The sequence below is a fragment of the Equus caballus genome, chromosome 20 (assembly GCF_041296265.1).
Source record: "Equus caballus isolate H_3958 breed thoroughbred chromosome 20, TB-T2T, whole genome shotgun sequence".
NCBI lineage: Eukaryota > Metazoa > Chordata > Mammalia > Perissodactyla > Equidae > Equus > Equus caballus.
This window is the reverse complement of record NC_091703.1, coordinates 57,656,781-57,671,226: the sequence shown is the minus strand read 5'-3', so window position 1 is coordinate 57,671,226 and position 14,446 is coordinate 57,656,781. Positions and strand designations below refer to the sequence as shown.

General features: G+C 41.5%; 1 protein-coding gene across 4 annotated transcripts in view; it reads left to right on the top strand.

Moving 5' to 3' along the window:
- Nucleotides 1-13,411, top strand: part of RAB23 (RAB23, member RAS oncogene family) — a 30,921-nt gene extending 17,510 nt beyond the window's left edge. For all 4 annotated transcript variants that reach the window (XM_023624318.2, XM_023624317.2, XM_070245745.1 and 1 more), the window contains exons 4-7: nucleotides 3,805-3,961; nucleotides 6,284-6,366; nucleotides 7,207-7,299; nucleotides 9,850-13,411. In XM_023624318.2, coding sequence (XP_023480086.1) covers nucleotides 3,805-3,961; nucleotides 6,284-6,366; nucleotides 7,207-7,299; nucleotides 9,850-9,989 — 473 coding nt within the window. In that variant the 3' untranslated portion in view covers nucleotides 9,990-13,411. The remainder of the gene's footprint in view (nucleotides 1-3,804; nucleotides 3,962-6,283; nucleotides 6,367-7,206; nucleotides 7,300-9,849) is intronic.
- Nucleotides 13,412-14,446: the final 1,035 nt, after the last annotated feature.

The following is a 14,446-nucleotide window of genomic DNA, read 5'->3' as shown; positions in this document are numbered from 1 at the left end:
TCTGGCAGTTGCTTTGCGTCTTTGTGGGAGTCAAGCATTCCACCTCCATCTTCCTTTACGCTAAGCTCCCATCACCCGCCAAGTGGTCCTACTGGACATGAGTTAAAATGCCCCCATGCATGCTGGCTGTCCTTAGACGTGGGTCACGTCTACGCATATGAAATTCGTGGGCATTCTTTGTCTTGCCGTCGGTGGGAGTACAGTTACTGCCCGAATGCAACTCGTGCGTTTTTGTCTGTTGGTCTTGCCTTTCCCTCTCTCCCAGCCACTGCATCTTTCTCAGGCTTGAATCAAGGCACCAGCCGTCCAGAGTGTCCCCCAGTTGCTAGGAGCACATGTCATGCTCCATAAGTGGTCTTGCTGAAATCATTCCTTCTAGGTTGAGATATGGAGGTAATTACAGCCCTCTCCCCCGTACCCCCTCACCTTCTTGAAAGAGAGAGAAGGGTTGGGGTAGACAGTACTTCCTCTAAAGAAATTCTTTACAAATCCTCCTCTTTTACCCTTCTTCTCAATTCTTAAAAAGAAGAAAAATCTGGAAATGCCTGAGGGAGTTCCAGAGTTGTATGACGGATCGATAGCCATTTCCTTTGTGATTCTGCAGCTAGCGATTGAGCTCGCACACCTTTTGGAATCTGGTGTTTGTCATCTGTTCTTTGTCATCTGTTCTATTGGTACCTCAGCCAAAATTTTCTTAAAGAGTCCTCTTTTAACTTTTTTTAGGATATATTAGAAAGGACTTTATTTTTTTAAGCCTTTTTTGGTTTTCCTAAACATAAAAGGACCATAATGTATCACAATTTGACAGAATATTTTATCTGTATGGATAGATGATAATAGTTAGGGGAAATTACAACAGGTAGTTTGCAGCATTTGTCAGAATTGTTATAACCGTAAAAGTAATCCGGGTTGTCTGTGTTTTTCATTTTGGTGAGATACTTAGGTTGAGCACGGTGAGCAGGTTGCAGCATCCCATGAAGGCCTTGTCTCGGGTGACCCGTCCTGCTTCAGAGATCCGTGTACCATTCTTTCAGGAGAGTGTAATGACTCTAATGACTTATTTCTGCCGTCTTAGTTCAGGTTTTCTATTTTCTGTAGTTCTTTCGCTGTTTTTTAGAATTTTCTTTCCTCCTTGACATTGGGTAAATCGACTTTTCTCCTGTGGTTTAGTGCTCACCCCTCTCTCTGTATCTTACGGGGTTGCCTTTGCCTTTTACTGTCTCACTTTGAGCCTCTCCCCCAGCACACACTCAGAGCAGTTCTTGGCACCCCTGGGTGGGAGTGGTTTATTTGGGAGGTGATGCCAGGAAGCAGAAGTGAGAGAGGGGAAGAAGGGAGAAAAGCCCGGAGAGGGTGCATTAATGAGCTCATTATTACTCTAGGCAGCTGGGGACCAGTCCCTCCGAGGAACCAGGTAGGCTCACCTCAGGATGGCCCCACCAAAGTGGGACTGAGGTGTTGGTCCCATGGTCCAGGAACTGAAGCTTCCCCTCCAGAGGCATCAGTTCCTCCTGGGGCATGTGCTAACCCAGGGTACTTCAAAGCATCAGAAAAAGCCCTGAGGCAGAAAAGCCGAGCACCCTGCAGTGGAGGCTTGAGGTCTGATCTTGGCACCAAGCAGGAACTGTCCCCCAGCTGCGGTGAAACCAGGGGCTGAGGGCTGAGCGTAGGTTCTTTGGGGGCGGGGGGGGGGGGGGGGGGGGGGGGCGGGTTGCTGAGGGCTGAGCGCAGGGTCGTGTGTGTGTGTGTGTGTGTGTGTGTGTGTGTGTGTGTATTCCATCTTTCTCCTCTCAGGCCCTTTAGCAAATTCCCACATTCCTTCCATCTCTCCCCATTCAGACCCCTTAAGTAATTTTAGGGTTGTTCTTGTCCCGGACTAATTGCCCCGAGAACTCAGTGGTGGGTTTGGAAACATTTAACTGTTTAAGAGATGCAATCACCAACCGCCCTGAACCAGATTAGGCCCCACCACAGGAGCTGCCTATGCCCTTTGCCTCGTTTTTAATGCTAAGATTTTCGCCCCAGGAGGAGCTTAGGCCTTACTACCATAACCTATCTTACCACAACCTGCAGTGTCTATGGAAGCAGGTTTTCCAGCTGAGCCTACGAGCGAATGCCCACCCTCTCTTTTGAATATTCGTACCCCATTTGAAATAAAAGGCCCCTGCTGTCCCTTGCATGGGATGCCATGGCTTTGGAAATGATTCCACTTGGCCTCCTCTTTGCTGCAAGTGAGTTCTGCTTTGTGTGACAGCTACTTCCAGTCAACAGTCTGATTGTAATTCACCGGGAGGAGGCAAACCCACTTTTGTTTTGGTAACATTATGACATATTTTTCTTTTATCCTTTGATCTTTGATTGTTTAAACAATGCTATGCTTTTCTTAGTTAAGCATTCTTGCTGTCTGTATCTCTGGCATTATCTGCTTAGGTTTATTTTATTTTATACTTCCTCTAAGATGTTTTCTGTCTTTTGGGTTTTTTTGAAGTGTCTGAGACCTTGTGTACTTGAAAATACCCTTTCGGGCCCTCAAATATAAATGGCAATTGACTGGGTATAAAATTCTGGGTTTAAAGCTAACAAATACAGTTTTATAACAAAGAACAGTCTCTTAAAGTATGATTAGTTTTATTTGTAGTTTAAGTAATATTAGAGTTCAAGTAAATAAAAATTTATTTACCAATACAATAGTGTATTTCTCCCTCCCCTCCCTCCTCCACGCCCTGAATTTTGCATAATTAATTTAATTTATTCTTTCGTTTGAAACCTGTTCTGGAGTAGGGAAGCTTTTCCCCATGAAGCTCCTGCTTTTACGGTGACAGTAAGCTGCTGGTTTTTGCTTTCCTTACATGCTCTTTGGCTTTCCACAGGATTTCCTCTGGGGAGACACAAACCTTTTTTTGGCCTCAGAGTCTTAGGTGGCCCAGATGTGTGTGTCTTGAGCCTTAGTAGGAAACTCTTACACCTGAGGGATCTGGAAGGAAGCAGTACGGGGAGAAATGATGCGTTGATTCCAGGAAGTCCTCTTGACCCTGCCATGGTTTCCCTGGGCGCCTACACGCCTGCCTTTGTCACCAGGCTGCCTGATTGAACAGCTAATCGTTCATAAAGGGGCTTCTTCCAGAAGGTGGCTGCTTACTGTGAATCTTAGGTATTATCCACCTAATGTGATCGTTGATAGTTAAAATATTGTCAGTGAGTGTGTAGTATGGGAATTAGCAGTTAAACAGGGTAAGAAGCTAACTTAAACTTTTCCCCTCTATTATATATGCGTTTTTTATTCTTGGCACTGGTTCTTAAATTATGTTCCCTATCATTACGGTATTCTACTAAAATAAAATAGTATACTTTTTTTAAAAACATGAGAAAATTAATGATTTTTTTCTCATAGAGTTTTCTTAAATCTGTGCTAAAAGAAAATAAGAAACAAATGACAAATATTAAGAGGAAGAACTTAGCAGCAGCCTATCATTCATGCTCAGTTCACCGTTCTCTAGCTCTTATAATGTAATGCAGTAGGTATATCAGTGTTTGGTGGTGTTGCGAAAAGAATGTGTGTCGCTTTGAGGGTAATTTGACAGTGGTACAAAGGACAAGTAGTGGCTTGAGAACCACTACTCTTAGTAAAAATTGGTTCTTTGGATTAGGAAATAGAATTTATATGTTAAAAAATAAGCAGAGTGTTACAAAGATGACATTAGCATTGTTTACATAAAAATTGTTTTGAATAGGCAAAAATTGCCCTTGCCCTGCATAGGATTATTTCATTACTGTAAATAATGTTCTCGTTTTGTGACCTTACAGGAGCCCAGGCTTGTGTGCTTGTATTTTCCACCACAGACAGGGAATCTTTTGAAGCGATTTCCAGTTGGAGAGAGAAAGTAGTGGCTGAAGTTGGAGATATACCAACTGTGCTTGTGCAAAACAAGATTGATCTCTTGGACGATTCTTGTATAAAGAAGTAAGATGGCTTCTTTTGAAGGGGTGGTGGTAATTCTATGAAGTGAAAACCTATTTTAATTTTTGCATAAACTTACAAAATTTAGGAAAGTTTTTATAAACACTGCTTTATACTTAAAATTTCTGTGAGCTATTCTGTGTGATTGGTTTGGGTTAAAAAAAGTTCACACTGAATCATAAGTAGAGAAAATTAAAGGAAGAAATTTTGAAGGCCCTTTTAGAATTCCAGTCTTAGGTCCTTGCACCACAGATCCAATTCTTCATGTTAAGTCAAATCTAGATATACCAAGAATGTTAAGAAAACATACCTAAATGTTTTAATATCTAGCGTAAGTAGCTATCCTATGTTGATGAGTTTAACTGAATAAATAGTTCAGATTCATACTGTTTTGTATATTCAGAACTGTTATGCTCAAATTTCTGAACAGAGTTTAGCATCCAGACAATTTCTGTCTTTCAGGATTTGCTCATTGCATTATTAACATTTTGCTAGCTTTGAAAATCTTTGCTTAGTTTTTACCTTATTTTTTAATATGTTCTTACTATTAGTTATGTTGCTATATAATAAATTAGCCTAAAACTTAGTGGCTTAAAGCAGCAAACATTCATTATTTCACAGTTTCTGTGGTCAGGAATTTGGTAATGGCTTAGCTGGGTGGTTCTGGTTCAGAGCTTGTCATGAGGTTGCAGTCAAGATGTCGCCTAGGCCTGGAGTCACAGAAAGGCTTGACTGGGGCTGGAGGATTTGCTTCCAGGAGGTTCACTCACTCGGTTGTTGGCAGGAGGCCTTAGTTCCTTGCCACGTAGACATCTCCCTAGTGGGGCTTGAGTGTTTCCACAACATGGCACCTGGCTTCCCCTAAGCCATTGATCCCAGAGAGAGCAAGGCCGAAGCCACAATGTCCCTTATGACCTAGTCTCAGAAGTCACCTACTGTCACTTCGGCTGTATACTATTGATCACACAGACCCACCTTGATTACAGTGTGGGAAGAGACTACACAAGACCAGGAGGAGGGGTGGGAGTGTAGAATCACTGGGAGCCATTTTGGAGCATAGCTGCTACAGTCTCAATAAAACTGAAATTAGGAGTCCACTTTTGTAGACACAATCATAATATACTGATTGTGGCTTTGGCACCAAAGTCATTCCATAGCCAGTAAGAGTAAAATAAATACAGTCAGCCCTCCCCATCTATAGGCTCTACATCCTCAGATTCAGTCTACCTCAGATCAGAAGGCCTATGGTGGGAAGCTGGCCCTGTGGTCTAGTGGTTAAAGTTCTGTGCACTCCACTTCAGTGGCCTGAGTTTGCGGTTTTGGATCCCAGGCATGGACCTACTCTACTCATCAGCCATGCCGTGGAGGCATCCCACAGAGAAAATAGAGGAAGGTTGGCACAGATGTTAGTTCAGGGCTCATCTGCCTCAAGCAAAAAAAGAGGAAGATTGGCAATGGATGTTAGCTCAGGGCAAATCTTCCTCACCAAAAAAAAAGGGCCTGAGGCAGCCCCGTGGCCAAGTGGTTAAGTTTGCGCACTCTGCTTTGGTGGCCCAGGATTCACCAGTTTGGATCCTGAGCGCAGACATGGCACTGCTCATCAGGCCGCTATGAGGCTGCGTCCCACATAGCAGTACCAGCGGCACTCAAAACTAGAATCTACAACTATATACTGGGGGGCTTTGGGGAGAAGAATAAAAAAACAAAAAGGCCTGTGATGGCTATGATGGTTGCATCTGTACTGAACGTGTACAAACTTTTGTTTCTTGTCATTATTCCCTAAACAATGCAGTGTAACAACTATTTACATAGCATGTACATTGTATTAGGTATTATAAGTAATCTAGAGATGATTTAAAGTATGTGGGAGGATGTGTACAGGTTATATGCAAATACTACACCATTTTCTATGAGGAACTTGAGCATCCCTGGATTTTGGTATCACCAGGGGTCCTGGAACCAATCCCCCAAGGATACCAAGGGGTGACTAATGCAGTATAAGATTTTCAGGGTGTAATTAAATTCAAATGTTTTTAAAAACAGAAGAGAGAAAATTAAAGTGTTATATAAAAAAAAAGAGATATTTAGTCATTTTAAGGCTGGAGTTTAGTGACTTCATAGAAAAGTGTATGTTCACAGTTATGGTGGTGATGGTTGGTGTTTATCCCGAGAGTAGTGAAAACTAAAAATCCTGTTCAAGCACTGAGAACCTAGCTTTCAGCTGGTCTGGAAGGTCTGTATGCAGGAAATAGAATACAAAAGTGGTTTTTTTCAAACAAGCTCTCAGAAAGACCCTTCATCAGCATTTTTTTAATTGATATCTAGTGAGGAAGCTGAGGCTCTAGCAAAAAAGTTAAAGCTGAGATTCTACAGGACGTCCGTGAAGGAGGACCTCAATGTGAGCGAAGGTAAACTGCCTTTCTCTGAACAGCTCACGACGGAACCTTGCGTTAGTCTTCTCATGCTCTTTCTGTTGTGTTGTATAGAAATCGTATTTGTAATGAGAATAGAATTTCTTGGTGTCACCTATCAGTAAGTAAAATTTAAAGGCATGATGCTCCTTAGAGTTAGAGTCCTTAACTACTTACTGATGTCTTTGAATACTGGTTACTCTGCAAAAGGGTGGGGGGGGGGGGTTGTTTTGTTTTTTAAAACTATAACTGTGTACGTGTGAGTTGCATGCACGTACGTGTTTCCCATGCACACCCCTTTAGAACTCCACAGGAGTGGATGTTCGGGTAGGTAGTCACAGTGACCTTAATTTGTTTATCAATATTTCCTAGTTAAAGAAAGTGAGATTAGAGAAAGATGATTGTTAATTTTCCTCATTCCAGAATTGCTACTTACTTCATTAAATTGCAACTCAGTTGTTGCTTGGGTGTCTTCTGGATAGTTTCTTCCACCTGAAGAATGGAGACATCTTTTAGAGACCGAGTCAGTCTAGTGTTGCTGGATATCGGTCACTGTTCAGGTGCTTACAGCTGAAGAGCCGGTGACCGACCACAAGTGTTCTTTCATTCCGTTACTAATAAAATGCCTCTGTGTGCTTATCAGTGTTACCAGTGTACTTAGCGATTGCTCAAATCATTTTTAAAAGTTGAATTTTTTCAATTACACTGTATACTTCTAATTTAATTTTAAATTTACTTAGTGAGTATAAATATTCTAGTAAGTGATGTGAAATTACAGATTTTACATGCATAAGTTATACTGACCTGGTAAGGTTTTCGTTTTTGTTTTTATTCTAGTTTTTAAATATTTGGCTGAAAAATATCTTCAAAAACTCAAACAACAAATAGCTGAGGACCCAGAATTAATGCATTCAAGTAGTAACAAAATTGGTAAGTTCCCAGGAAGTTTCGGCCCCATGTTTACCTGGTACATTTATTCTCTATTCATTATTATCATATTTACTTTTTAAAAATACAGTATGCTCATTTCTTTAAGAAATGTGATTAGAAAGTGTTGTATCAGTGATTATTAAACTTAGGAGTATCAGGCCTCTTATTAAAAGGTGTTTTGAGTTAAAAGATTTTTTAGCTATTGAATTTTCTAAATCCATTTAGTCTATTAAGACAGCAGAGATAAAAGCTTTATATAAAGGTCTGACTTTTATATAAAGGACCTTTCACACTTGTTCTTCTGACTCCATACTTCTATCGCCTCCATACCTTTTTACTCCAACTACCTTGTGGATTACCTGTTACTGACATTTTTTTTAATGCTAAGGGCCAGCAAAGTGTAGCATTCCCTGAAGAGGAAGTGAGTTGTCTCCTCTCGCTTTTCGCTTTGACTTCCAGGAATATGAGAACCAAATTTTCTGCTTCTCAAGCTTCCGTGTGATCTCTTAAGGACTTCATATCTGTATTCCATCCCCCTCACTACATACACATGAATACACACATCATTTTCTTGACCTGTTTTAACTTACATTTTTCCTTGGTTCTGACTTCTTTTTTATTGTTTTGCCATTTTTATTGCATATGTTCCTACCATCAGACACCTCAAGTGCTTTGTGAAACAAGAGAGGACCGTGATAAGAAGCTTCTATCTGGTCTGGTCTCCTGGGCCCCACTCTTATCTTCTAATCCACTGATTACAGCCCTTTGATAGAGTCTCACTATGGAACACATTAATGCAGGCTCGTCTCTCTCCAGCCTTTAAAGAGTTTCGTCCATCCTTCCTGTGTGGCCTCATGCCCCACGTTTACACACGTACCCCGAGTACCAGTTCCACCAGAGGTCTCGCTCTTTCTTAAGCATGCCCAGTGCTGTCTTTCTGCTTCTCTTTTGCTCATTTGGTTCTGCCACCAAGAATGACTTCCTTTTCCCATCTTCTGTCAAAGCACTATTCATTCTTCAAGGCCTCTCTAGAAAGCTCTCATAGCTGTGTATGTGGCTGAAGCCACAGCCTCCAAGCGTTTCTTCTAAACGAACAGGATCTAAGTCCAGCACCTTGCCAGCTGTCCAGTCCAGCCTTCTTCAGGCAGTTTGTCCTTTGTTATGAATTGGATGTGATTGGGCCTTTAACAATCTATGGGCTCATGTGTCTCTTGTGACACTTGACGTGTAATGTCTTGCAGTGTTACTTGTACACTACCGCACCTCGCTTGTTAGACTGTAAACTTCTTGTGAGCAGGAATCAGTCTGTCATCTTTCTAGTGCGGTAGAGTCTCTGGCCCAGAGGTTTGTGTATCATGGATGATAAATAGTTCATAAATTGGAGATTGCATTTTAAGACCAGCACAGTTCAAAGTGGAAACTATAATAGTTAAAAGTTTTCATTTAGTTTGTCCCTTTATCTGCCCATCACTAATGATCTGTGGCCCATTTTGTTGTTTTGGCCTCGATAGGAAAATCGTACACTACTACCAGCTTTCACATATGCAGTGTTTTTATTAACATAAAATCTCACAAATACTGTTGTTAACTACAAATCAGGGATTCTTGAGGAACATATATGATGTAAAGTTAATAAATGAAGTTATTAAAATTATCAAATTTACCGATTGCAGATTTTTTTTTCAGTTTTTTTTAAAGATTTTTTTTTTTCTTTTTCTCCCCAAAGCCCCCTGGTACATAGTTGTATATTTTTTAGTTGTGGGTCCTTCCAGTTGTGCCCTGTGGGGTGCTGCCCCAGCTTGGGCTAATGGGCAGTGCCATGTCAGCGCCCAGGATCCGAACTGGCGAAACCCCGGGCTGGGGAAGCAGAGCGCGAGAACTCAACCACTTGGCCACGGGGCTTGCCCTGCAGATTTTAAAAATAGATTGTTAGTGAAAAGATGCAGAACACTGTGTGGAGTATGTTACCATTTGGGTAGCAAGCGGGGAAAAAAGAATATATATTTTTTGCTGACATATGCATAAAATATCTCTGGAAGGATCCAGAGGAAAACTATTAGAACGTGCATGCCTTAGGGGAGGGAAACTGGCGACGGGGGCATTAAGGTGGAAGAGAGACTTCACTGTGGCCCCTTTTGTACCCTTGGAACTTTGAACCATGTAGATTGGCTATTAAAAATAAATGAGGGCCTAGCCCCGTGGCTGAGTGGTTAAGTTTGTGCGCTCCGCTTGGGCAGCCCAGGGTTTCACCAGTTCAGAGCTTGGGCGCGGACCTGGCGCCACTCGTCAAGCCACGCTGAGGCGGTGTCCCACATGCCACAACTAGAAGGACTCACAACTAAATACACAACTGTGTACTGGTGGGCTTTGGGTAGAAGAAGGAAAAATAAAAAATAAAACCTGTAAAAGTAAATGAAATGAAAACAAAAGCTTAAAATTGTAAATACTTGGCACACATTGCTGATTTCCTAAGAAGCTGGGTGTACAGTCTGCAGTAGGTAACCCTGAGGCGCATCGGTGTCAATCTCTGTTTTCCCTCAATTTATGCAGGTGTCTTTAATACAGCTGGTGGAGGTCACTCGGGTCCGAATTCCAGTACCCTGAATGGTGGAGATGTCATCAATCTTAGACCCAACAAACAGAGGACCAAGAAAAGCAGAAATCCTTTTAGCAGCTGTAGCATACCCTAAAACTTTTTTGGGAGGAAGAAGATTGCATCGTATCGTGCAACTCAGGAGGCAATCCACGCAGCTCTCATGCTGTGTTACAAGTGTTTTCACAGACTTTGCACCTACGGGCCTCTGGGAGCTGACGGACTGAAGCGTGGTGCTGCAGGGCTTGTCAGAACAGACTGGTCTTTGCTGGAAGAAGCACTGCCCTGTGGACTCATTTTAATTTTTTTACATTAGACGAAGCTTCTCCTGTTTTTGAAGGAATGCCATAAGAAATGTCAAAAACAGGTTTTGCTGAATTTTAAATGCTGGAAAACATAAATGAAATGCCTAAATATATTGGTACAGATTTTAATATTATGGGTTAAGGAAAGATAGCAAGCATTCTTTTTCTGAAATTGGTCATCTAGCTTTTCTGGAAAATAGTATCAAATCCTAACACTTACAAAAAAATAATATTGACAGGTGAACCCTAAATCTTGCCAGACTGCATTAGTGTGTATGTTGGCAATGTTACTGTGCAATATCCGTCTAACGTGGAGTGTGGAGGTATGCATGCAGGTATCTGGTGCCGAAATAAACTGAACGTATGTGCAGTATTTAAGGAAACATAGAATCTAATTAATTCATTTGTAAGACCATTTACACATTGTGTGTATGTTAAAAAGTTTTATTTTCAAATAAGAAATTCCAGACATATATTTTGCAAAATGAGCTCAGATTTAAAAAGTGCTTTGTGCCAAAAATATCATACCTAATTTTTACAGTGCTTTACTATCAGAATTTATATTGTTTATAATATCTTTTAAAAGCAGTTTTCCTCTCTGACAGGGTAGATAAAAGAGGATTATAAATGTTTTAATGCTAGAGCATCTCCCAGGTGAGACTTGCTGCAAAATCTTTTTCGTCCGTCCATCCCTAAGCGTGGCGAGCTTGTGCTGGCCGCGTCCCTGAGGAGATCAACAGCCTGCCTGCGGTCAGTCCCTGGGTCCTGGGAAGTCGCTGGTGCCTCTGGCACCTTCTGCTGCTGACTGAAAATGTAATTCTGAACTTTTAGGATTATGCTAACAATCTTTAAAAATGCACAAGAGATGATCTTTTGTCTTAGTCCACATTATGGATTTCATAATGCCTGCAAGTCTAAAGCATCTTTTTGTTTACACATTTTTGTATGGTATTTTAAGACTATCACTTAAAAATTTCTATAACCTTCGGTTTGTATAACACTTTCTCAAGAGCTGTGTCAGCACCAAATGCAAAATAATTTCTTTTGAGAAATGGTTTTAATATGTAATCATGCGGCAGAGCATAAATTTGTGACTTGGGACAGTAGCTTTCCAACTAAGATAATCGCATGAACTCCGTCAAAACTGATTATCATTCATCAGTGACTTTGTTTTTAACCCCTTGCAATATACTTGGTTTTTACAGGCTTTCAAAATATGTAAAAATAACTTTTCTTGGAAAATGTGTCATAAAGTCCTTTTTCATGATTTGTACTAAATGCATAATGTTTTCTATATTTCTTTACATGTTCCTCTATCCCTTTTTTTAAAGTCTTCCATCTATACCACCCCCATCAGCTATCTGGAATAATGTTGAGAACATCATGGAATTTTCTGGAGCGTGTCTTCATTAAGTGGTCAAGAGTGAATGTTTGCTCTTCATAATATTGGAATAATCTGGTATTATCTGTTTCAAAGTAATATAAAATGTTGATTTTTATGTCCCCAGTTGTCACCACTCCCATTGCTGGCAGCGGGATAGGTGTTGGGGGAAGAACTCAGTTCCTAACAGTCGACACCTGCCAGTCATTCCTCTTCCCTCTTCTACTCCCTGGAAATACGGTCTCTAATTTTTGCACAAAATATATTTTGCAGCAAGTAGTCTTAGGGTTTTTAGGACAGGAAAATACGTTATGTAATATGGTGTGCTATTTCATATTAAATGTGTGTGGGTAAAAGTTTGTTGTTATTCTATATAAAAAATGTAATCTCTGATGATGGTTGCAGTTCTCGTGATATTTGTATTATAGTTTTACATACTTAGTTTTGTCCTTTTTTCTTTTTTACAAGAACCGAAGAGAGATCTTTGTCACATTTGAATTGTTAATTTGCAGTTCTGTATTTTAAACCTAACCATAATTAGTCATTTTAAATAATTAGGTAGACCTGAAAATCAGCCACAAGTCGCAGGTTACTTTCTCAATTTAATTCTAAAACTTTCAAAATTGGCATTAATTCTACTCCCCCCGCCCCCCCCCCCCCCCCGCCCTTAAATCTTTTAAATAACTTCACTGCTAATTTTTAATGGACTGTAGATGCAAAAGAGAAACTTGTCTGAGACTCCAGGTTGTGCCCTTGGGCTCCGATGCACCATCTCACGTGACGGCTAATCGCAGCACAGACGTAGCTGTGGGGTAACCGCCGTGTGTCAGGGTTCCTCAGGGTCCCTCTCCCTCTTTCAGTCCGTCTGTGGAATTAAACAGCATGCAGAATAGCCTGTATAAGGCAGCATAGTTAAATAAAGCCGGGCTAAATGGTTTCCTTGTTATCTGCCCAAAGTTGACAGCACGTATGTACTTGATCAAAATAAAGTAGAACTAACACGACAAAAAGAGGCTGAGCCCCTGCCTCGTGGACCGCAGTGGGATGGTGGTTCCAGACACTGGCCTGGAAAGAGCTCTCGCTAGAGTGCTCCCTTGTGCCTGGGACTCAGGGCCTGGGACCTGCTCTGAAGATCACAGAATGGGGAACTGGCCTCAGGACCTAACGTCCCAACTGGAAGTGAACTACTTTAAGATATTGCTGATGGTTCACGTCCTTTTTGAAACCTTTCAGGTAGTTACTGGTTACTTGCTGCCGTGCTCCCATGACTGTCTCATTCAGGTGTCCGTCTGTCTGAAAACAGAATGAACTGACCGGGTGAAGATTTGTCCCACGTGGCACAGTCTCCTAATGAACAGTGGCTGTGTTCCGTTTAAACTGTTAAAGTATGTGTGCTAGTGTCGCTCTTTAGGTTTCACCCTCAGACATGTCAGCCCATCACACAGGTGAATTTATTTGCTAACGGAAAATATGCAAAACCACAGGGGACTCGGGCATCCCCAGTCGCCTCCTCCCAGGTCGCTGGGTGATTTGGCCGTTGTCACTGGTGTTAGGCAAGGCTCCTTTTCTTCTCTGGAGATAGCTACAGTGGACGCTGGTAAATGGTCTTTTAAAAATAAAAACTTTGGATTAAAAGGAAAACTGAACCCCGTCTATATTTTTGTTACTACTAAATAATGCTTTTGTAAATTTGAATGGAAAACCACTTGTATGTATTGCTATTGGGTTGCAGTTATACCCTCGAGCTTAATTTAAAATATACTGCTTAATAACAGTTTCACGAAAGATGAATTCCAATAATAATAAAAAAATAAATGCGTTTCAAAGCTAGAATTTTGTGTGATATGTGTGATGTCTCACCAGTGTGGAACCAAATAGTAAAAGGTTTAATGTGACTTCTTTAAAAATCAAAATAACCAGGGGCTGGCCCAGTGGTGTAGGGATTGAGTTCATGCACTCCACTCCGGTGGCCTGGGGTTCTCAAGTTTGGATCCCGGGTGTGGACCTACATGCCAATCATCAAGCCATGCTGTGGTGGCATCCCACATACAAAATAGCAGAAGATTGGCAACGTGTTAGCAACAATCTTCCTCACCAAAGAAAACAAAACAAAACAACCTAAAAATCTTTCAGTTTCAGATACTCTGCCAACATTTAGCATACTCTTTTTATTGACAGTGGATATTTAATGCAATTTAGTAGCACTGTGGCTTAAATAATTTTGCCTTGGAAACTGAGTTTCTTTTCTATCAGTATCCATCTGTGTTAAAGAAAACTTGTTTTGTCTTGTTTTGAGGCTCTTGCCCTGCCCCCACAATACATTTACATAGTCCTGTGTTTACAAAATAACTGTATAGTTCAAATTTATTTAACAAGCGCTTTCTGTGTTAGCCACCATGCGGAGCCCCTTGCATGCTGTATCTCCTTTAAAGTTCCTAACTCAGGGGCATCATCACAGCGGGGAGGACAGGGCAGGGCCCGGCCCTCTGCTGGGAAGAGGTGGGGTGGGGCGCCCTCGCCAGGTCTTCCTGCAGCAAAGCTTCCCCTCTGGGTGTTCTGTGTTGTCCCAGGGTTGTGTCATCTTCGGACCCGAGGTCGGCCAATTGCATTTGGGAAGATGTATTTTTAATCCTCCCTGGATCCAGTTTTCCAATGCCAGGTTTTTCAGTCTTCTGACCCATTTGTCAAATTCCTACACAAACTGGTGCCCGCCTTAACCTGTTCTGATTACGCTGGAATATTACAGATAAAAGCTGGACTAGATACTGAAATCGGTGAGTGCCGCCACCGGGGCCACAGCGCCCGCCGAACGCCAGGGGAGCGCGCCTGCTACCGCGTGGAGCAGTGTGACTGGATAATTAAGATTTG